At 30.8% G+C, this 25,316-nt stretch overlaps 1 protein-coding gene across 1 annotated transcript in view; it reads right to left on the reverse strand.

Annotated features, from left to right (window-relative positions):
• Positions 1–2,720: 2,720 nt before the first annotated feature.
• LOC126774067 (GTPase-activating Rap/Ran-GAP domain-like protein 3) overlaps positions 2,721–25,316 on the reverse strand; it is a 76,839-nt gene continuing 54,243 nt past the window's right edge. Inside the window, exons 5-24 of the mRNA XM_050495414.1 lie at positions 19,229–19,332; positions 16,688–16,819; positions 16,276–16,402; positions 14,375–14,473; positions 13,442–13,545; positions 11,484–11,589; positions 9,556–9,698; positions 7,952–8,074; positions 7,702–7,861; positions 7,321–7,461; positions 6,540–6,806; positions 6,230–6,339; positions 6,038–6,151; positions 5,852–5,963; positions 5,139–5,228; positions 4,788–4,909; positions 4,355–4,503; positions 4,081–4,220; positions 3,606–3,732; positions 2,721–2,868 (exon numbers count right to left, since the gene is read on the reverse strand). Coding sequence (XP_050351371.1) covers positions 2,757–2,868; positions 3,606–3,732; positions 4,081–4,220; positions 4,355–4,503; positions 4,788–4,909; positions 5,139–5,228; positions 5,852–5,963; positions 6,038–6,151; positions 6,230–6,339; positions 6,540–6,806; positions 7,321–7,461; positions 7,702–7,861; positions 7,952–8,074; positions 9,556–9,698; positions 11,484–11,589; positions 13,442–13,545; positions 14,375–14,473; positions 16,276–16,402; positions 16,688–16,819; positions 19,229–19,332 — 2,582 coding nt within the window. The 3' untranslated portion in view covers positions 2,721–2,756. The remainder of the gene's footprint in view (positions 2,869–3,605; positions 3,733–4,080; positions 4,221–4,354; positions 4,504–4,787; positions 4,910–5,138; positions 5,229–5,851; positions 5,964–6,037; positions 6,152–6,229; positions 6,340–6,539; positions 6,807–7,320; positions 7,462–7,701; positions 7,862–7,951; positions 8,075–9,555; positions 9,699–11,483; positions 11,590–13,441; positions 13,546–14,374; positions 14,474–16,275; positions 16,403–16,687; positions 16,820–19,228; positions 19,333–25,316) is intronic.

Raw genomic sequence — 25,316 nt, forward strand, 5'->3', positions numbered from 1 at the left:
TACATTTAGGGGGTAATGATTTATTAAAAAATTTCGCATTCGCCTAAATACACACTCGATAAATTTCTAATAATATTGACTATACATCGATAATTCAAATATGACAAGATTTTAAATACAAATCAATCTCAAATCTAATTCAAATTCTTGAGAAGATAAGATTATGTATTACGTAATGTTTAAACAAAATGTAGATTCGCCTCTTATTGAACTTGTAGGCCTTTGCCTATTGTAATATAATATATATTTTTGCAACAGTATTAGTAACATCGGTTTTGCAAAAATAATAGAGTTTCCAATATTTTCAATTACTGGAAATAATCTGTGGTACTCTTAATTACGTATTAGCCTTTAAATTATAAGTAACGAAATAATCAAGTGTCTTCGTTATCGGCATGGCTTGTCACAAAAAAAATTGGATTCTACTTTCATCCCGAAACTAACCCATACGGTAATTTCAATGATAAAATCAATCTCTTGCCGAAACTTTTCTTGGTAAAACTAATGCCAATTACAACATAATTAATAGAACAAGAACAATAAGTTCGAAATAAAAAAAAATCTTATTTTAAAATTTTTGCGTGTACCTTCAGCAAATTAAATGCAACCTTACCCCAAACATACCCTATAATATAAAATTATCTTTATATATTATTAATCATATTACAATAGAAAGTCCAAATATTAATGAAAATTTCCCAATAAATAACATACCATAGTTTAAGTTTGATTTCAGTTAAGTTACATTCATATAAATAACAATAGTGATTTCTTTTCTGAAAATTAATCGTTTTTAAAATTAAATGACTCTTTCCGTCTGTTTTTATTTTAAATATTTTATTGTTTATGGTGGGCCGATGTTTTTATTCTATTAATACACTTTTTTTCACTTAGTAGCTATCAGATTTGGTTCCTTCATTGGTTAATTTATTTTTTCAACAACATCTAAAACATTGATTTTTTCTAAAACATCTAACACACAATATAAGTTTTGTCTATTATTACACAGTTACATGTAATTACTTAAACTATACCATTTATTTTATATACAGTTAATTTGCATCACTTAAATAATATTTCAATTCTCTTGCATCGCATGTTAGTTTAACATTAAATCTAAAATGATAACAATAACCATAAATTAAAAATAAAAGAATGATTTTATCATTAGATCTAAGAAATCTATTTTACATCACTTTATGTCTTGCATGGTTTTCACGTGTTTGACTAGATTAATTAATTCTAAAGTATATAAATATATATACTAACTATTAATCTTAAGATTTAAGGTTGTCGTCGTTTCTACATATAATATTATTATTAAATGCTTGTAATGATTATACACAAACACTAGAATGATTTGTAAAATAGATTAACTATAAATAAAGCTAAGCGACAAAGAATAATACATATCCAATTAAATATTTACAGCACGACATGGTGCTTAGAAAAAAAAATGTTACAAATATATTTGCCATTTGCTTATATTTATTAACAGGAGGAGACAAAAATCATATTCAAGGGTATTAGCTGCTAATAATTTAATAAATATAGTATCTGCAATCACATCTAGATTTGATCTATTTTATGTGGGAAGGTTGTCAGCCTAATTGTATGTAATTTGTAAATTATATCAAAGTTCTTATTTATTCATTTTAGAGCTATAATATATCCAAGTACTACTTCAATATTTTTATTAAGTGCATGTTTTTGCAATTGAACAATTGCTTTTGACATATCGGTACCACATTAGGCGCCATATAATAAAAACAAATCATAAATACAGTATGCACCTACTATAAATGACATAATCTATAAAAAAGTAATAACAATTTTTTTTAAAGAGACTATGAAATTGTCTAAGCATTACTCGCTATAGTTATATTTTATACCAATTTTCTATTTCATTTTTAAATGAAGCGATGTCCTTTGTATTCAAAATATTTATCATATACTATTTGCATATGTTTTATATTAGATTCGATGACATATATTTAGTATTTATAAAATATTTTTTCATAGTATTTTCTTTATACTTAAATCCTTAAAGTAAACAAATGTATTTAAAATATAATATTAATTTTTCATAAAATATTTAATAAATTTTCAGTATTTATCAACATTTAATAAAATAAATACAGTTTCTCTTGTCTATATAAATATTTTCGCTCTAATTATTTAAAAACGAAGTCTATATAATCGTACTGCGTCTCCATGGTAAATAGGAGTTTTTAGTTAATTTTGACTCTGAAACAATTTTCTTAGGATGAGCTTGTTTCTATTTAACTTTTAATTGGTAAAAATTTTATAATTTATTTACACATTATCTAAATAACTTAACCCGTAGATACGACACGTTATAGCTGTAAAAATTATAGGCTTTCTGATTTGTGTTTTATCGTACTATTTTAAAATAAGTATGCAGTGAAAAAAGGTTTTATTAGGATTTTTTATAGTAGTAACAAAAAGAAGTAAAATGTAAACATCGCTCTAAAAATGTGAGTTAAAAAGGATAGTAATTTTATTTGCGAGAAACACCTTATCCTGTCTTTGGAATATACTGACATAGATTTTTAAAATGTCTTCAGTCAAAGTAGCCTTAGATAAACTTTACCTAATCTTCAGTTGTAAAGTCAGTACTTTTCTAAGTACTAGTACGTTTATAATTACTTTGTTGTAATAATATTGGTTTATTTTCATAACGATATATATTTTTATTCATATTAAAATGTGATAAAACCTTACGTTACTATATTTTATGGCATTGTTGATGGATAATTCGAATTTTCTAAGCATTCCTGTTCGCCGCCTCCCCTCGATTTACTGTCTAATCTTAATTCTGCTAGTCTTTGTTTAATACTGTTTGGTCTGTAAAAATTAGAAAATACAATAAGATACTACCTTTTTTGTTAAGATTTTCTAAATAAACATTAAATGGTACGTTATTGTCTATGTATATTATCTACAGCGTCGATAGGTATAGGGACAAATGAGCAAGTGGCAAGTGGTCACCACGGCCCATAGACATCGTAAGAAATATTAACTATTCCTTACACTGGCTTACTCACCCCTCCAAACGGAAAACGAAAATGTTATATGATCTGGGTGGTACCTACCCAGACGGGCTTGTTCGTCAAAGTCCTACCACCGAGTGATAGTTGGATAAACAAAATTTCATCTCTGTCCAATAAAAATTTAATCGTATTCATTGTTTTTTATAAAATAGTAAGGCGGACGAACATATGGGCCACCTGATGGTAAGTGGTCACCAACGCCCATAGACAGTGGCACTGTAAGAAATGTTAACCATCGCTTATATCACCAATGCGCCATCAACCTTGGGAACTAAGATGTTATGTCCCTTGTGCCTGTAATTACACTGGCTCACTCACCCTTCAAACCGGAACACAGCAATATCAAGTACTGCTGTTTTGCGGTAGAATATCTGATGAGTGGACGGTACCTAGCCAGACGAGCTTGCACAAAGCTCTACCACCAGTATAATCATTTTGATAGCTACTTTTTATCGTAAATCGTAATAATCGAAATGTTAAAATAAAAGAGAAAAAAAAAGACTGAACTCTTTAGTAATGACATGACGATACCTGTCAGAGAAGTAAGAGGTGACGACTTGGTCCGCGGAGACGGACTGCCTCTGGTAGGTTGCGGCACTGAGATTACTCTGCGGGATTTTGTAGATGCGTACACAGCGACCGCTGTTCTCTGGGAGCACTGGCATAAAAATAAACATTTATTTCTTGTACAACCGAACCAAATAATGTTGAAATACTATTTGCCTTTTGAACCGAGGTAACCAAGGAATACGTGACAATCTTAGCCGAATATTGTGGATTTAAATACGGGCAAGCACCACTGAACTTTCATAAGCTTAATTTTTATAATTCATTTCGTACTCGGTGATCGAGGAAAACATCGCGATGAAAACTGCGTGTGTCGGATCAGCACTTGTTTTGCTTTATGTAAATAAGTATATTTTCTCGCATGTACCTGAATAACGAATAAAGGGAATAATTTGAAAGTTTTCCTATACCAAACAATACGTCTTTAGTCTAAAGTTACCCAGGGGCGAGGTGGGCGGCGAAATGGGTGTCATTCTCTGCAGCGGAGGGCGGATGTTTTCCTGTTCGGATGATATCGAGCTGCTGCGACTAGAAGCCGAATTGTTCTCTGGGGTTCGGCTATTCTGACCCGTTTCAGCTCTTGTTAAAATAAAATGTATACGATATAATTAGATATTAGAGAATTAGTTTTATTATTGAGAATAGATGAATAAAGAGATGGAATTAATAAGAAGCAGTCAGAAGTAATCTAAGCTTTATACGCTAAATCTTACTTATTATCGGCATCATCGTCATCTATAGAGTATGGTCCGCACTTGCTCATCTGACGCACGAGCTCGTAGTTGTCGTGTAGTGCAAGGCAAGGGTCGATCTCGCGGCTCAGCGGAATGTACTCGGGCGCGCACGCTACGTAGAATATATCCTGATGAAAATATGTGTAATTAAGTTAAGAAGTGACATCACTATTGATGAGAATTTTCATGATGCAAATTTTGGTATCATATTCATAAATACATTTTAGTTAAATTTGTGTATATTCAAATCACATTTTTTTATACTTTAAGGATATTCAACTTTTAAAGACTGAGAATCATATGTACCATGAATGTGATTGATATATTGCAATTTTTTTTAAATGTAATATACAACAAAAATATTTTTGGTTTATTTCGATTTCATACTTGTAACGACGACTTTGTTACTTACTCTTCGCCCACAGAGTATTTTCAGGCCAGGTATACAAGCAGCGTGGACTAATGATCCATTTGCTACTAATCTGATTTCTAGCAAGTCCTCCGCAAACGCCATAATGTACGGAAACGCACATACTGCAAAATAATTTGGTTCAATCAACAATTGAAGAAAGAAAAGTAACTTCACTTGTTAGAATGTGTGGTATTTGCAACTGAATTTTGAATCAGTTTTACTCAACCTATTGAGCTGAACACTGCTGATTTTAGTGACAATACTAATTTTCTTTTTGTTTATTACATTATTACAAATATTGTTTTTATTATTTTTTAACTATGCTTTGTGTAGGTATATTAATATACTTACCAACAGCTGTGGGAACAGTCGTCCAGTGAAAATCATATTCGCTATCACTTTCTAGGCCTTTATTTGTTAGCCGTTCGAAATGGCATGTATCTGAAAGAAATAATATAAGCTTTTACTCATCTGGACATATTAATAATACATGCTTAAAGATATAAAATACAAGCCATGTTTATGAATGAAAGAAATGGCGTGCTTTCATATTAGTTTCAAACGCATCATTGGACCCCTAAAGGGATTTAGCTAAATCTACTGACAAAACTGACTTTTCCTTAAAAACAGAAACTTAATAATTGATTATCATAATTCTAATGTCAAAAATGACGAACTTTCATACTTAAATTTATGATCATGCTATATTTAACTCTTTTTTTCATTCATTCATTTAAATGAATAAAAAAAGTAAAGACTGCTAAATACAAGATCAAAATTACTATATTTCTAATTTTTAAAATTACTACCAATCAACTTTTATCCTATATACAACATTCTTACAGATAATAATTACGTTATATGAGTATTTACCATAGGAGTTGCCCATGGTAAATTTCATACTTTTAGACTCACCCGCTTAGATGTATTATTACGCTACCTAGCTCTAATTATGACAGATTGGAACATTATGTTCAAAGAAGCCAACGATATAAACGATATAAACAACGATATAAACGAATAACATTGATTTAGAAATATCAATTGAATGTAAAAATACGTACGATTATAACATAATATGATTTGTCCATCTCTATCGTCACCGATACGCAATGCATTGACTAGAGCGCCTCGACGAGGAACATTATCTTCAGAACCATCAGCTCTCTTTATAATCTAAAAGAATAATCAAAGTTACACAAATGTATGACAAGTACAATGAATTATTTTGATAACTTATTGGCTACTACCTGTCCAGCACTCAGTTCTAGCAGCTCCCAGTGATGCTTGTAGCCCACAACCATAACTCCATATTCTCCGTCCATAAGCTTTATTAGTATAGGAGATTCACTCAGTTGTATGTCCTAAAATTTTGAGAGATATCTATATAGCGTAAAGAAATTTTAAGGTATTAATTAAAGACGAAATCGTCTAAACTCTACCTTGATATGCATATATTCGAAGCCCATTTCATTTTCTGTATTAAGTTCTTCTGACAGTAAAAGAACTCTTCTACCAATCGCCACTGCTAATAGTGTCTTTCCATTTTCGCCTGAAATTATAGGTACATTTTTAATTACAAATTGAAGTATATAAAAGGTAGTTAAACCAAATATTCAATTTCTTAATTCAAATTCAAATTCTTTAAACTTAAACTTAATATTTTTATTTAATTCCAAATAATATGTGAATAGTCAAAGCGAAATGGATATTTTATACCTAAATTAATAAAAGACAGTCCTCATATATTACCTTGTTCGAGGATATCGAAAAAGTGCGCAGTCTTAGTGCGTGGAAGGCGGGCGTGCTTGCAGTCTTGCAGCGGGCGCATGGCCCAGGCGCCGGCGGCGAGCGCGGGCAAAGGCAGCGCGTACACTCCCGCACCCCCCGCGCCGCCCGTCGTCGACCCGCCACCCACCGTCACCCGCGCCCCTACGCGGAAAAGACCTGCGCGCTCTGTCACGCGAGCTGAACGAACGCATCCTTCCCAACGGAGCACTACTTTGGTTGTCCCGCTCTCTGAAATTTTGACTCATGTTCTTTGACTCAATTGTTACATGTAGAGATGAAACATCGTAAATTCAAAAACAATTTTGATGCTTAACAGTCTGGTTTGTCAACCCTCTCTAAACATAAATGCCGTAAAAGTTTTGTTGTACTTGCATTATGATTTTTATTCAAGGATAATAAACCTTTAACAGTAACAGACTGTTAATGTCCCACTGCTGGGCTAAGACCTCCTCTCCCTTTTGACGAGAAGGTTTGGAGCTTATTCCACCACGCTGCTCCAATGCGGTTTGATAGAATAAACATGTGGCGGAATTTCAATGAAATTAGACACATGCAGGTTTCCTCACGATGTTTTCCTTCACCGTCAAGCACGAGATGAATTATAAACACAAATTAAGCACATGAAAATTCAGCGGTGCTGGCCTGGGCTTGAATCTACGATCATCGGTTAAGATTTACGCGTTCTCACCACTAGGCCATCTCGGCTCAACCTTTAAAAAACAAATTCTAAATAAAAACAAACCTTCTAGTATATATGTGTTCGAAGTAGTAGATAGTAATAGGCGACCTTCTGCTAGTTGTTCCGCACATACGGGTGTAGCGGGTAGTGGCGCAGCGCGCCATAGTCGTCCTTCCCAAGGAGCGCGTCGTGAGCCACCGCAACCTAAAATAGATTGTTAAATATATCTTCATATTTTTTATATAAATTCTTTTAATTAGTGTTCATCACCTCGAAGATAAGCTTAGACACTATTATAATATTCAAAAACGGCGCCTACTTTAATTGGCTCCAAATTTTAAGCAAGAATTACATATACATTATATATATTTGTAAATATAGGTAATATGATGAATCAAAATTTGAGTGTTAATATATATTAATATATGGATGTATTAGTTTTACCAGTCGAAACCAAACTAGTTGGTGCATCTCCACGTAGCACTGCATCAAGTTTCAGCGCCTGGCCAACGTGGAGGAATCGTTCTGTGCGTGCTGCTCCCGCGCTTCCCGTCCCCGCTCCACCTGACCATACGTCTGACAAAGCGCGACGTGAAAGCATTGGCTAAAAAAGTAGTTCAATGTAAATGACATAATATAATTTTAATAAACTGAATAAATATGACAATGTCTAATGCAGTTTTTTTATACTCACCACTTTGTGGTCGGAACAATGTTCGGCATATATATCTCTTATGAGCGTGTCCAGGGTTCGTTGTCTTTTGAGTGCGAATGTTGGAGTTTGGAACGCAGCTTTTTCACCATTCATAAGTTTTACCTATAATTATGGATATAAATTAAAAAAATATATATATTATAGGGAAATATTTATTCAATTTGTGTAATGGATATTAAAATCTCTTTAATTTCCTCAACGAATAACGCAACGCTTCCAATCGTTCCTTAATGACCTAATTTTATTAGAGCAGTCCTCTGTCGATAATAAACTTGCTTACCGTTACCAAGTCTCTACGGAACTTAGCCATTAAAATAATTGTGTAATGGCTGTGAAGACATGTTTTGCTTTTCATTTGATTAAAAAACTCCAAATAGCTGGTATAGAAAAGACGCACTCATATAAAACTATTACAATACTAAGGCGTATTAGTTAAGAAACGTCATTAGCTGAAGTTGTAACGTCAGTTTTCCATTTCAAAAGTTATAAAATCTAAATCAAAATTATTTATTCAACATTAAAGCATCAGACTTGCTTATTAATAGTCAAATCAGAAACTACCACCGGTTCGGGAAAGAAAAACCCAGCCTTGAGAAGATTCGGCGAAAAAAAATCTCAAAGGTTTTTTTTACATGTATCATGTTTCATTTACAAAAAAAAAGAAATAATATGTTTAACTTCAGTTGAACATTCCCGTAACCATACCCTAGAATAAGGGATAATAGTAGTTGCTATCTTTGTACGGGTGGCTATGGGCAATTTCAAATTCACTATAACGAAAATTCACGTAGTTCTATCGATCACGCTTTTTGAGACAAAAAAAAATGTACCAAGCACGCCATGGGCAGCTCTTTACACTTGAGCCGGAGATTTGGAACATTTGAGTCGGAGTTTTAACTCATGACTACGGCAAGTTTGTTTTATATTGATCCCTCAATAAAAATCTAGAACCTAGCTCACATGTTCAACTTGTATTTCAAGAAAGTTCAATGACCATTAGACACGCAAACTAAAAGTTGTATAGGCTTAAACTTGTGTTTCGTTTGTTCGGTTGAGTTCTTTATAACATGTGTTATATATTTCGATCTCGTCTAATATTTATTATAACGTACATTACGTTTCTAGATATTACGAGAATATTCTGCTAAGAAATAATAGCTGTAAACAAAGAGGCGTTCGTGACAGCGTGATCAGTTTACATTCAGAGCCATATTTCGTATACATCTCTGAAAGCGAAAAATGAGGACGATGATACCTGTCTCTATATAAAAGACTATAATTTACTGTTATCATAAATAAATAGTAATAATATAGACATAACTACGAGTACGAAAAATATAAATTCGGTTATTAACGAATAGACAACTTATCAGAGGCTGTAAAATCAGAGATTTCATGATTTTACAAGACTATGATATTTGACAGAGTATCTGTTAGTTGTGTCTATATACTATTTAAATGAATAAAGTGCTTTAATAAATTCACTTAATGTAAAAAAACAGAGCACAAGATTTATTAGGGATAAGCTGTTAGTTTTCTGATATTAATTCATGCTCGTCCAAATTTATTACAATAATACTTACAAGTAAAAATTCCCTGAAGAGCTGTGGGTCACTAAAAATCGGTGGACATGGTAGTGATGGGCCAAATGGCGGCACTGTATCGTCCGTGTACACGCTCAGTCTATATCCTTCACCTTCCACTTCGGATACCACGGCAAATATATCTGATTCGATTTTAGGACATTTATTTTTTTTGCTGATAAATTAAAAATGTATTTGAGCAAAAGTTTTAAGCTCTGAGAATAGTTTTCAGTATTTTACATTTATGGATAAAGAGGCGTTACATAAGCAGCATTCATTAGGAAAAATATTTTAACTAAGCCTTATTAGCTGTAAAGGCATTGTTAAAACTTATACGAAAGATTGGTAACATGACAATTAAAAGTGCTAGTAAAAGTCTCATTGTATAAAGTATTTCTTTAATTTTTCTAATCCCAAATTATGTCTTTTAAGTATTAATAATTGGTTAAGTGTAAATTGCTTTATTTCAGCAAGTAGTAAAATACGTAGTTATTGGTAAATGTAAAATTAAATGGTGCTCTCATTTCCACTACATTATGTAACGCCCACAGTTTGCGTTTGCCATTTACACGTGCCCTGCATACAGTTCCCTGTTATGCAGTGTTTCGACAAGGTCTTAATGAAATTTCAGTTCCGAATTATAACATAATTTAATTTGATGTTGGAAAATATAATACCTATTTGTGTTAAATAAACAAGGTTTCGTTTTAATAAAATCGTTACTGAATTCTTATTATTTTATATTCAGTAAAAAATTTGAAAATGTGTATAATTTTTACAGTAAACTGTCATGCTATTAAATCTTTAGGAAAAGAATAAGGTCAAACTATTTTAGAAGCTCGTGTCTCCAAAGTCTAAGAGTTATGATAAGTTGCAAGTTTTGAATGCATTTAAATGAAATGTCGAGATGTCGGAGACATATCTTTCAGATTGTTTTTATTTACTATTTAGTAGAATAATTTCTAATAAGAACTCTCGCCTCGTTTGAAGGAACCCGGGTTCCTTTGAATGCTATTTGAATGCTATTAATCTGTTAGAACTGATGGCGAATATACATATTTATATACGTATATCTCTCACACCTTGTTTAAAAAAAACGAAGTATCCTCACGATAATTTCTTAAACGTGTTTAAGACCACGAAGTGTTACAAGCATATAATAAGAGCTCGAATAATACTGAAGCGTTCCTAGAAACTACGTTTAATATGCACGTGTAATCTTGAATTATCGATCCTTAGTATTCTTAATTAACTGCAAGATGTTAAAATAATAAAACTTTAACTTGCTCTTCTGTTTTAACTATTCTACTTCTCCTTAATTTAATTTAATATTTATTCGATTATTATATAAATCTGTTCCGACATACTTGAATGTCTTTCTCTGTATTTTATTTATTGTGACTACAAACGATACCTCAACTGGAAATTGTGTCCTTTTCAAACTAAAACGAATGGACGAGTTAACCGATATATACCAGCAAACGCTGAAACCTATTTATTATGATTAATCATAAAAATCTGAGTTCAACTTATATTGGAAGTCTAAATTTCTGAAACTGTCCATTTTTCAACTTAGTTTTGTTCCTATAAACTTTCAATCATCGTCATTTTACAAACTATAATTTATAGGTTTCAGCCAATTCAACTGTTATTCAACAGTAATTTTTTAGCAATTTTAACATGTTCGACGTGATTCTTTAAATTGACATAACTTTCTTATTTATGAACCGATTGAAATAAAACGAACACTAAATTCTAAGTCTTTACTTAGCTACAATGTACTAAGTTTGTTTTGGGATTTAAAATTGTTTTGGGTTCTATTGCGTTGATAAAGGCCCCGGGTAATAGTTTTACTCATATATCTTACATGTACGGACAGCGATCAGTTACAGATTTATTATATGTATAGGTAATAATAAAAAGGATACGAGTAAAATGACTCTTAACACACTGCGGGTTGAAGGTGTTATGAGCAGTGTCTTCAGTGAACACGATGTTGACGATGTCGTTTCCGATGTGTCGCTTTCGCTCCAGCTGTTTACAGGTTACATATTCAAGAATATTTAGAATTTATTGTTTATTCGTAGACGTAAAAATATACGTGAAAGTAAAAAATCAGGCGTCCAGTCTTAAAAGTATACCAAATTTTTTTCATGCAGTTTTCACCATGCCTCTACCTCAATTGATTTCAACTGTATCATGTACTTAAAGATACTGTATAATCCAGTATCCAGCGTTTAAAAATGCATGCAACCGAGAAGGTTGAATTTTAGGTACAGTGTATGGGATGACAACTACAGTTTTTTAAATATGTATCATTAGAAATAAAAAGTAAAAAAATCTAATTTTACTTTATTGTTTGTTATTTTAACAACTGTAAATTGTAGGTAGAATAACCTTAATTGTAAAGCGTAAAAAAGCAGTAAATAAGTACAAAATCACAATATAATTACGATATGATTATGATATTTATGTATGTTATATATGTAAGGTTCAAAACGTATTTTATGTGATAAGATACTATGTTATATTCAATCGCAATTCAACTTTGATTGCGTTTTAGAAGAAAGTTTGTGTTACATTACAAAATAGTTGGTCAAAACTAGTCAAACGCAATTTAGAGAATTATGTAGTCGGAGCAAATTTTCGCTTAGTCGTTCATTTGAATCTGTATTAAACCAATTTTAACTTTTGTAATATGTTTGATGTTTTTGTTACAGAACAGGTAACATTTTAAACTTATTTTATATTTAATATATAGTATACTAATAATAAATGTTTATTTCTCTTATGATATTACAAAGGAATGAATGTTGTCATCCCAAGTTTCAATCGCATTTTCAGCCCTATTGGTGTTTACATGACTTCTTTATCATGGCACCATACATATAAAGTCGAGCTAAAACCACTGTTCACAAATATAACAATTCGCTTGCCCCTATTCTATAAATTTGCATAAAAATGGATTTGGCAGACTTTTATGGCCGACGCTAGAATCCTCCTTAGAATGTTTTTGCTGGTTGTTTTCCCACTACCATAATAAATTGTTGAGGCGCTAACATTGCTGATAGTCGGATCTTAGATCCATAAGTAGGGATTAGATGTGTCTATTCTATTTTGCAAACAATCACTAGATATACTATACTGATTGTTTGCAAAGTAGAATCAGTATAATATTTACCATACACAGTCTATTTTATTAAAATTTATAATGATACCATTTATAAAAGGTTTTTTTTAAATAAACCAATTTAAGTCTTAAGAAACTTCAGTTAATAATGTTGACGAAGACATCCTTAGTAACAGGCTGTATCGATGGGGATTTTTTAGATAATTTTGGGATTTGGGGAGATGGCTTTATTTTGTATTTGACATTACTTGTAAAAACGCTTTAAATTTATATTTTTATTCTTGAAATGGGTGAATGAACTACATTGTTTTGGATAGACGTTGTTTTCACCGAAAAAATTGGATATATTGTTCCATTTAGAATGGGAAACATTTTTATCTGGGATAAAAGGCGAGATCTATTAAAAACAAAACGAATTGTTTTTTCATCTTTTAACGACTCATAATATATTTTTAATAAACAATTTCCTTTGAAATAATAAATTTAATTTATAGTAAGAAAATATTTTAATACATATGTATAATATTTATAAAGTGTTTTTGATTTATTTTGATTTACTGTAAATATATATGAGAAGTATGTATACTAACAGTACCAATAATAGTTTCGAGTCATCAAGTCACATACAACTTTTAAATCTTATTAAAAAATGCAAAAGAGAAAAAAATGGCTTAAATAGCAATCCTGTAAAACTTAATACGTTCCGTTAAAAATATGCCAATCTCTGAATGTTACAGACATATTATATATACAAACCTGTTGTTTATTATCTTTGGAGAAAGGCAACATTGTGGAGACGTGGAACATTATTTCGTGTCCCTGGTGCATTGTATATATAGAATGGCTACCGGTCATGTCACCTGGTAACAATATTAATATATACAAAAACTTAATTAATTTAATAACATAAGCCAATAATTCATACAATATATTGTACTGTTAATAGAACCAAGATTTCAGTTTAATTCGTTGGGTAGATATTATTAGATTCACTTTCAAAATTTGATTCCAACGTGCTATATGTGAAGTTAAACAAAAGCGTTTAAAAAATTATTTCTTACATAGAACTATTTAAATGAACAACACATTAAGAATATAAGCTTAAGCGAATTAAAGAAAACGCTAAAAAGTAGATTCTCAAAGCTTTACGGAGTCTACGATTCTTCCGTATCGATTTCACGAACATCTGGTCTTCTGTTGGCAATGATACCCTTCCTAATAGGGGAGTTATATTATTTATCGATTAGGATATCTGTCTAGTTCATACAAATTTTTACTTCAGTATGGATATTCTGAGTCACTATAGCCCGGGTAGTACAAAAACGATTAAAAATTCGATTAGTTGAAACATTCGTATGTGACTTCTTCATACATAGCTTATGCATAACTTTCTGATTCGGAGGTAGCAAGCCAATGGTAGCTTTTTTATCAATTATCAGTAAGTAAATAGAATCGACTCCAGGCCGTCATGTCAGTCAGTCATCATAAGCTGTCAGTAATATTGGTTTTTAATCAATTTATTTGTTCATCAATCGAATATCTGATAAAATAGTCGCTATGTTAAAGTGAAAACAAAGATGATAGAATTGGTACTTACTAGAGTAATTTTATACAACTCAATATAATATAATTCACGTTACTATAAATAAATAAGGTAAATGTTTGATGTCTAGTTTGAGAATTTCTCACCTTTGACGTCGAGGCCTCCTCGAAAGCGGTTCCATCCTCTTAATCGAATCTTGTCGCCCAAAAGTGAAATAAATCGGTCCCATTTCTCGTTGCCTTTCTCTAAAAGGTACACTTTATATAATTATTGAAAAGTATTAAATTGAATTTAAAGGTTAATATTCAGAGAATTTCTAAATTTACTAATTGAAATGTAAAATTGTTTATAATACATACTACATCACTATAAGCACCTGTGACTTTTCATGTAGTTAATTTGTTTTTGTAACTGATAATTTTGGGAAAATCGTGGGGAAACATGCATGAGATAAATGCACATGTATATTTGCTACCGATATACAAAATAAAACGAAGGAGTTTAACCAAAATCCTAAATATAATTAATTATCCTGTATTTGTCTCAATACGATTATAATAATGTAAAGATTAGAGGACATTTCATTTTTTTCTATCAAGAAAATGTTATATTTTTATGTTTTTGATCAAACACGAACAAAAAACCGAAAACAAAAAATGAATAATCCATATTCATCCATATATATATATATAAAATATACCATATCCATATTATCCGTAATCCGTATCCGTAACAGCCTGTGAATGTCCCACTGCTGGGCTAAAGGCCTCATCTCCTCTTTTTGAGGAGTAGGTTATAATAGGTATCCATATTATAATAAAATTAATTCTTTTCATATACACAGCGAAATGAAGCTTAGAATTTTGTAACTTTGAAAGTGAAATTAACGTGAATATAAAAATTTAAGTGGAATAGTGTGATTTTATATATAAAGATAATTCATCTAGAACTGTTTGTAGTGCATAATATAGCAGATATTTTAACAAATCACAAAGAATATGTGAATCTTATGTTTGTTTATGTTTACTTCTCCTGCCTGATAGTACAGATGGAAACAGGCCAATGAAAATGATTTGCGAAATTCCCCGATTGATTTTAATATACATATATATTTTTAATTTTTACATTAGAATGGAATACAATATAACGGTAGATAAAGGAGTACGTGAGCCGGAAATAGGTTTTGAATTGGCAGTTTGAATTAAGAGTGTCTTGAATTTGAAGTTTTCGTCTACACATGGTAACAGTTGATTCAGCGGTTATTGCGATTTTCATTTCAGTTCGACATTTTGGTTTTAAATTTATATATTATTCGATATATGACTACATAATATTACGTTTAATTGTTAAAGGTTAGTATTGAATCAGGAAAAGTAAATGTTGAAGATTTTATTGAAAATCAGAAGACGGAGACTTAATGTAATAATGGATATTGATTGTGTAACCGAATCATCGTAGCAAAATATCCATCGGACTTGAGCACTTTAAAAATAAAAGGAAGTTTTCTGTAGCATTTAACAAGATTTTGGTTGAGAAATTTAAAGCATGTTTCATTTATGGTTATGGTAACTAGTTCTAACTTATTTTTATTTATAAATAAGTAGTTTTTGCCTGCGGCTTTTCTGCATATTAAGGGAGGGGTTGGGTGTTAGGTATAAAAAGTAACCTATGTCCTTACTTAGATTTCAAGCTTATTTTATATTAAATTTCATCAAAATTGGTTCAATAGCTTAGACGTGAAAGCGTGACAGATAGGGTTACTTTCGCGTTTATAATAATAGCATAAATCTACTTGGCATATATAATTACAAGAAAAACTTGAATACGAGAAAGAGACTTCGGACATTTTTTGACATCGACTATAACATAATTAGTGTTAAAGTCGACATATAACATATAATATACGGAGAGAGATAGGACGCTAGTTATTACAAAATTCCATTGTTGATACTATATTTATACGAACAAGTTTTTGTTATTCGAATTAAAAAATTTACTTTGCATTTTGACATGTTTTTTAATTTTATACTACTTATATACAAATTACCGTTTGAAAGCATTTCATCGTCTGTCCTTTGGCCGGGTTTCATTATCATAACGCCTATTTTGAAATTCACAGAACCCTCTTGTTCTTCCAGCAGCAAAACATCTTTTTGTAATTCCGGGCACGTTATCTTGAATAATTCGAAAAATCGTATTATTATATTATTGAAAGGATTTTTAAAATTAAAAAAAAGCATTTACTAACATTATAACTGTTAATAACTTTTGTTTGAAAATTGTATTTTTATAATTTTGTATTATCATAGGCAAATTTTTTCTCATTTGTCTCACTTGTCTCATTGTTAATCAAAACAAAATCATATATATATATATATATATATATATATATATATATATATATATATATATATATAATATATGATACATCTGCATAATGTATATTAAGAAACGAATACCTCTCTAGGCATTTTGTCAATCCGCTCGATGGCTGTAAACTGGGCCAATATCTGTTTGAGGGTGGGCCTGGTCGGTGCTTGACCGCCGCCGCCACTCCACGCGCTCGCCGGAAGATATATTTTATGAGCTCCCTGTAACAATGCAATATTTTGTCAAGTCATGATTTATTAAGCGCTACTGGCTCAAATATGATATAAAATACAGAATCCTCAATTTATTTCATTAGTTGTATATCTTATGTTTTTATTTATATGGTATGGTATAGTATTTATGTAGGTAATTACGCATTGCACGTTTATTTATATGGAGAAAAACTTATAGAAAGTGCGTTTATCGAATATCGAACTCAGAATTTTAACGAGTAAAGAAAGAATCATATCTTGCTTATTTCACTAAAGTTATTGTGAAATGTAAGCTTAGATATGTCGTTTGACTCGTAATGGGCATTTTTTTAAAAGTTCTACATTATTTTATCTGCAATGTTTGAATATTTTTTGACCCAGTGCGGTATACTAGTAGCAAAAAATCATTAATTACGTTATCGCATGTCTTATTTCACGTTCATATGTTTAAACTAAAATTTCGAATAATTTATCATAGTGACATTTTAAACATCCCACTATCAAAAGTAATCAAAACATTGTTAATAGTAGTAAGAATTCCTAATACTTGCGTTGTTATAACTGTACAGCCATTGTGCAGGCCAGTCTGGGTAGTATAAAGTTTTGTCCTGGTTTCAACTCAACTTTTATTTTACCGCTTAACATCAATACTTTTATTGCTGTGTTTCTGGTTGAAGGGTGAGCTAACTAGTATAATTACAGGCACAGGGGATATAACATCTTACATTTCATGGTTCGCTGCACACATACGCTGTATGATATAGTTTTTAAATCTTGCAGCTCCATTAAATAATTGAACGTGAATACTCATTATCAGGTAAGGCCTATTTAAGTATGTACCCATTTAAAAAAAAAATCTAGTTAAGATAAAATTGTATTAATCATTCAGTGTAATGTATAGAAGAAACTGTCTATGATATCTCGATTCAACGTTCAGTTACAAATATTAAATAAGATATCTTGAGATGAATAAAACCTAACGTTGTGCAGTATCATTGAGTTGAACTAGCGAACGATTTCTGTAAGTTAATGTAGTGTGAAGTGCAATTGATTGTAAACATTTGAGACGTGCATTGTGTTTCTTTGCTATGAAAATGTGTGTATAATATTATATGCTTGAGACAAAAATTATATAGGTATAAATATTGCTTAGGAAAGGACAAGGTCCAGTGACTTACGCCAGCACGCCAGAAGTGTGACATTAAGAGGTTCATAAGGTTCATTAAGAGGTTAATAACTTTTAATGTTATATGTCTTGCATATAAAAATTAAAAATAGTTAGTTTTAAAAAATAATGCTAAGACAAGTAAAGTAACTCACAAATATGTTCCTGTAAGATTATCGTTTATTTCATTTTACATAAATTTATTTTGTGTTAAATCTTGCCAGGCGGATATATTTTTTAATAATAGCTCAGTAAACTCTTATTTTTATTCAAATTATATTTAAATAATTATGTGGGCGATAATGTCATTGTGATAAGGTCAGGTTACCATATATTTTCTATATCTAGTTTTAATAATACATTAGCATTAAAAATATCTTTGAAAAGTAATTCATCATAACGTATAAAGATCATATTTTTAGTTCAAGAGCTATTGACAGTAAAGCAATTTCATTTGAAAAGCCAATTCAAATTTCAAGTAAAGTTTATATCGAACTAATATCTTGACAGAGCTATAGGACTATAAACACATTTTATTGCAGCTGAGGGCAAAAGAAGCCGCAGATGGATATATTCCACTTACTCTAACTACCTAATATGGAATAGTTGGACGCTACGTATATTTCAATTAGGTCTACTAAAATTTTATATATATAATATTTATTAATTATTTCTTTAAAAATATTGTGTTAAATGTTTTTGAATATTTATTATTATTGATAAATTGCATATTATTTTAATTCAATTAAATTGTAATTAAAGTAATGATATTTTTTATTGATTTTTGAATGGTATTATGTTTTGGCAGATTTATAAAATGCGTGGCGCTTGTCGTATTTATTTGTAAGTAAAGTTGCAATGAGCTTAAGTCTTATTTAAGATACAAGGGACGAGTTTTCGAGACGTAGCTTAAGTATGGCGTATAAGATATGGCTAATATAACTTCTTATATAAATATATTTGAACAATTTGATAATAATCCTTTAAAAAACATACAGCAAAATGTAATAATAATTATTTTTTACTTATCTGATAGTAGAACTATATAACTTATGTTTTTTTTAAATTGTGACCTAAGAAAAAGGGTTTATGTAACTTTATTTTATTTAAGACAGTTAGACTTTTCAGAAGTCATATAGACTTCGGTATGGCACGCTACCAAGTGTTGTACTTAAGAATATTATTTAAAGACGAGATTCCAAGTATTACTTTTCTTTAAAACTAACGTACAAGCTGTAATAACAAGCACTTACCATTTTATTGAAGAGAATTGCTCGTAAAAGACCCGCACCCTCTTGTACAACGCTGAGGAGGTACGGTTCCCTCGCGCCATCCACCCCGATGTAATTCTGATGCACTACAAAAACACATTATGTTAACGATTGTTCTCCTATAAGGATAACATTTATAAGATTATACCTATTAATAATTATTTATATAAAAATTTAATATTTAAATTAGAAATTAAAGAAATCATAAATAAAATATATGTAAATAGCATAATAAAAATTTAATCGAAAAAAACGACGCAAAAGTATGTTGAAACACATTTATTGGAGATATAACCAAATACCATAACTATTAGGTAATAATAAATATTATTTTATATTATGTAATTCACAACAAGAAAGGCACGATATAATTAAAGCAATATTAATTCCAATTAATAATGTCTCTTTGAGAGTGGTGTTGAATTTCATTGACGTTTCGTGATTTTTATGTTGCAGGCATTATTTTGTTTAAGGTTGTTAAATATTTACATATGTAATATAAATAAATTATTTGAAATGTTTATTTTAAAGGAAATTCACTTCCGATACCGAGCAACCTAGGCCTTACGAGTACGTAGCTCTTACGAGTGGACGTGGATCAGCACTGACGATTTATATTCATATGACTTATTACATAGACCATGACATATTAATCGACTTCAATGCAAAAATTCTATAGATATTGATTTCACAGACATTCTTGACTGTGTATTTATAATCAACATTTATAATATTTGTAAGACAACGGCTATTTCTATCATTTGTATGCGTGTGTGTGTTTTCCACAGTTAAAGAAACACGTAAAGTTTTCTGTAACAGCAATTTTATCGAAAAACATTACATATTTTCGGATGCGAAGACTAAATATAAGTCAAATCTATTGTATATAAAAGCTATAATTATTATTACATTTTTGATTTATATAAGAAATACATTTGATGCATTCACCTTTCATTAAAATTATAATTATATATAGATAATATAAGATAACGTGTGAGGAGAGGTCAGCCGAGCCAATGCACGGGAGAGGCCGCGGATACGTTATATCAACACAATCCCGCAGCTTCTCCGATCCGTGCTGAGGACGGCCATCGCAGTGGTTATAGTGGGTAAGAATCCCACATAACCTATTCCCCCCCCCATGGGAACTGGGTACTTCTAAAGAATTCCACTGCGTGAAAAAAAAGAAAAGAAAACGTGTGCAAAGAAATGTATACTAAGTAAATGAAATGTGTGTTATAAATATTTTCAAATGTAATGCAAAATATAAATGTTAATGAGTTCTGAGTGACTTTAAATGAGGCTATTATTCAGGTAACAGCTATGATAAAAAGACCGGTAACGTTGAACGAATACCAATCAGAAAAATAAGAATAGACTTCAAGCTCTCATTGCATTTCTAAGGAAATTGGTTTTGTTTGAATCCTTCGACTGTTTCTAATAGTTCTTTTTCAATTTGGTTGTTTGCTTGCCTTTGTCTTGGTTATTTGATCCTTGGGGTTGTATTTTATATTTATATAAACTTTTTATGTCGTTAGTCAAATCTGTATGTTTATTTTTATTTCAAAAACAATGTGACCCAACTTTTGCATATTTTTACTTCTTTAAATTTTACTCTGCATCGTTATGTTTTTAAGATTAAATCAAATTATGTTATATCTCTTGAAAAAATGCGCGTTATCAATATAAATATGTATAAAATGAACGCAAAAACCGCTGTCTAATATATGTACATGTTAAAGTGCTATCATTATTTACCCGTCCTTATGTAATATTCGCTTCGACGCTCTTATTATATCCGGTCGTGGAAGTTTGAGCCTTACAATGTACGTGCGAGTGCCATCACTCAGATTAACACGGAGTTACGAGATGAGAATATATTTATATTACGAATATCTACAAGGGCTACGAAACTTTATAATTAAAATTTATGGTCATTCTAATACACTCTATTTGCATATTTTGATTAGGCCTTATGTAACATTTGGGCGTTAGAGAAGTATTTACATTACTTTAATTTAAGGAAGCCAAAGGAAATGGATCCTGTGATGGGTTGTTGAAGTTGATCACTTCTAAGTTGACTCGTAAATATACACTTCAAGAAGTGTAAACAACTACTTATATAATGCGCTGCCAACAATTAATTAAACTGTAATTACACTGGCTCACCCACTTTTCAAGTCGAAGTCATTAAGACAGAGTATTGATTTCTAGCGGTGGAATAATTGATGAGTGCTGTGTACTCTAACAAGCCTGCACTGAGCCCTACCATCGGGTGCTTAGTTAAATTATTATCGAAATGTTACTGGTTCCAGTTTTGATTTAAATGCATACACATATAACATTATAAGTTGCTTCTGAGTCTAATAAATTTAAAGTAGTAGAAGCGGCTTAATCGTGAAGATTATTTTATTCAGGCCTTCAAATCTCCACAGAGATGTTGTCCGTGCCTTTGGTGTATTTTTCTATTTGTATTTTTTATTTATGTGTATTTTTTATTTATATGATTGAGATTCTTAGTTTTATTTGCCTGCAATCTATAGACAATAATAATTAAGATACTAGTATCGTTGATACTTTATTAATAACCGTATTAAAATAGTTTGAAAAGACGAATGACAAACTAGCTTGTTTCAAACATAATTGAAAGAAAATATTCATTCGTAAACTGAATCAAGTATTCCATTCTTATAATTATTTTAAAAATATTAACGATTGTCGTCGTGCATTTATCATAAGATTATCCAATCTGTCTAACTTCGAAATAAAAACGCTTAACGCTTTTTGTGCAAAGGATTATTGAGTTACTGGGTATTTAATACTTGTGAGAGATTTATCCAAAAATTCACTAACGTTTTGTTCAATAATGTTGCTAATAATGAAGACTTTTTTCTATTCAAAGTATTTCATCGAATTAAAATATATAACAATAGTTAGGATTCTTTAGACGTTTTATTTATATTTTTTAAATTGAACTTAAACCTATTTTAAACTTTTATTTTTAGAAATATATTTTATTGATATTTATTTAAGAAAACGTGATATGCGTTGTTTGTCTAATCTCCGAAATATATGGGGCGACATTTGTAAATAAATGTGAATGTTATTAATAATAGACATAGAGAAATGAAGGCAGGTAAGTATAACAAATGAAACCGAGAATCGTCACGAAGAAATAAGTAGTATGAGGCAGAATAATTTTCGCTGTGCCCTGAAATACCAATGCTACGTTATTTTCGTGGAATTTTCTACCAATCGTCGGGTATATTAAATTGGGAAGCTATTAATTTTAATTTATGAATAATATTTGAGAGGTTTGTACATTTTGAGAAGTCATATGAAAATTGCCATTTATTTTGGTATTTAATAAAACCTTTTGTAGAAAGAACAAAGAAAACAGTCGAGTTAATTCGTATGTTATGAGTTTTATTCTTCGCTTTCATTTTCTATTTATAGAAGAAGACTAACAAAATCAGATACGTCACGATCGTTATCGCTGTTAAGGTCGCAAAAGAGAACACTTTGAAAATATCCACTTACATCTTTATGAATCAGTTATAGTAACTGCCTCGTTGGTCAAAAAAGTTAAAAAGTTCTTGGGTTTTTCTGTCACAAAATTCTCAGTAGCGTCCCGGAGTCTGGAAGTTAGAAGTGTGTACACTCCCGTGCCTCGGAAAGCACGTAAAGCCGTTGGACCTGCACATGAACTCTTTCCGGTCGTGTCGGATTACCATCCCATCGGATTTTGAGAGTTAGGGAAGAGAGAGTGCACCTGTGTTTGCACACACACTTGTGCACTGTAATATCTCTTGCGTAGTTGGCTAATCTCTCTTGAGATTGACCGCCGTGGCCGAAATCGGTCTGGAGGGCATTATTATTATTATTATCGGTTATAGTCATTCACAATATTGTATCTACGACATATATGTATAAAAATAAAATACAATTATATATCCATTGCCTAAACGTTTCAAGCGTCAAGCATTAACGTAGGCTGTGTAGAGGCTGTCTGGAAAATGTCGAGTAAGCAATTTCTGTAGTGAAGATCACTCAAGTAACACAAAAATTTCGCAATATTACCACTTAGCTTATCTTTTACTTCGAGAGATATTGAAGGAGCGCTAGTTAAGAGCTTTAATTAGAAAAGATTTAACCTAAATTTCGTGAAAATATTAAAGGAATGTCGATTTATATGAAATATTGTTTATAAAATTGAAAACTTCGATGTCATGTAATATATAATATAATCTGTTGTTTATTAGAAAAGGAAATAAGCAAGGAAACTATGAAAGTAAAGTTATCTTGCAAGTAAAAAAGTGCCATCTCATCTCACATAAGACGTTTTTTGTTTTAAAATAATGTTACTTTTATTAAATTTATTCTTGAAAGTAAACGTATTCCATTCCATTTACTTTATTTTTCGCAATGTTTGTGAAAGATTGGATTTAGACAATTAGACGTAATTTGGACGCGTCCAATGCATGATTATGGCAACCGTAGTCTTCTCGACTCGAAATGTAAAACCGTATTCATTAATAATAATATATAAAATTTATTATTACGGTGACGGTTCATTTACTTGTTAAAAGATATCAAAAATATTGTAAATAAACGTGATTATATATATTTAATCTAAAAAAGGAAAACATTAGATTAAGTATAATGGTAAAATCGATAATGTAAAAAAAAATGTGTGTGGAAAGTTTGTATTGGATAAGCTGCGAAAATTCACTTATCCGCTCACTAGATATAGCAAGGCTCGTTGTCTAGAACAGACATTTTGCAAACAAAACTATTGTCCCTAAAGGCAATTACGTTGTCAACACCCATCGAGTTCCAAAGTGCATTACGCTATGGTTGGCTGAATATAATAAGCTTGGACGAGCGTAAATATTAATTAAATTATGCGAGTACAATGCTTTTTTATTATTAAATATTTCCTAATATTATTTTTGCATTCTGCTTTTGCTTCGTTGGTCTAGTGGCTAAGGCCGCTGATCTTGAGTTGATAATTTTTCAGTAGCAGCGTGAGTCGGAAGGCACGTCCTCCTGCCGCCGTTGGTCCTGCGCCTGATCTCTTTCCGGTCGTATCAGATTTGTCGGCCCAATGGATTATGAGTGAATGAATAGGGAATGCACCTCTGTTTACGCACACACTTGTGAACTGTATGTCCTCTGTAGTTGTCTAGTATCCCTTGAGAATGGCCGACGTGGCCGTAATCGGTGAGGAGGACATCATTCTGCTTCTAATGTTTATGCTTTATTTTTATACAAGATAATATTGTTTTTAAAAACACAAGAACATTAAGTTCAAACTTGTTCAAAATAAAGCGGAAGAAAATATAAAATAATGCATATACAACAATATTATATATTAAAACATTCTTCGAAAAGCGTTTCATCTTAAGATATAAGTTTTTTGTATATTAGTATAATAGTTTTTCAGTTAAACAGTACTAAAAAACGAGTCTTCATTTATTAGTTTTGATAAATAAATTTGTTTGTTTGACACTAATATAATTTGTTATTTGAAACCTATAATGCTTTAAATCGTAGCCGAAAACTTCATAAATGTCAAATATATTTTAAAACATGCAGCAATTTCAGAATGTAAATTTAACGAAATTCAGTTACTAGTTACTATATATATTACGTTAAAAAATAGAACTATAATAATTAATAAACCTTCGGTTAGAACAATGGGTTTTAAAAACAAAGATAAAACCAATCTTAAGTTTCACGGTAAAAATTTTGCGTAACTTAATAAACCTACAACATGTCAAAACTATAAAAAGTACTAAGAAGTATCTATGGAATTATCTCGATGTTTTTCCTAAGAATTGATATTTTATAAAAAAGACTGCAAATAATGCATTATTTTAGAACATATTTGATTACCATACAAAAGGTTATACTCGACCTTAAAAGATATAAAACATCTACGCATGGGTGAGTTAACCGATATTTACCAGCATAAGATGAATCTTATTTAATGTAATGAATCATATAGATCTGAGTTCAACTTACATTGGAGGTACAGTTATTTTATAGCAATTTTATCGAATAAATA

The sequence above is a fragment of the Nymphalis io genome, chromosome 2 (assembly GCF_905147045.1).
Source record: "Nymphalis io chromosome 2, ilAglIoxx1.1, whole genome shotgun sequence".
Taxonomy (NCBI): domain Eukaryota; kingdom Metazoa; phylum Arthropoda; class Insecta; order Lepidoptera; family Nymphalidae; genus Nymphalis; species Nymphalis io.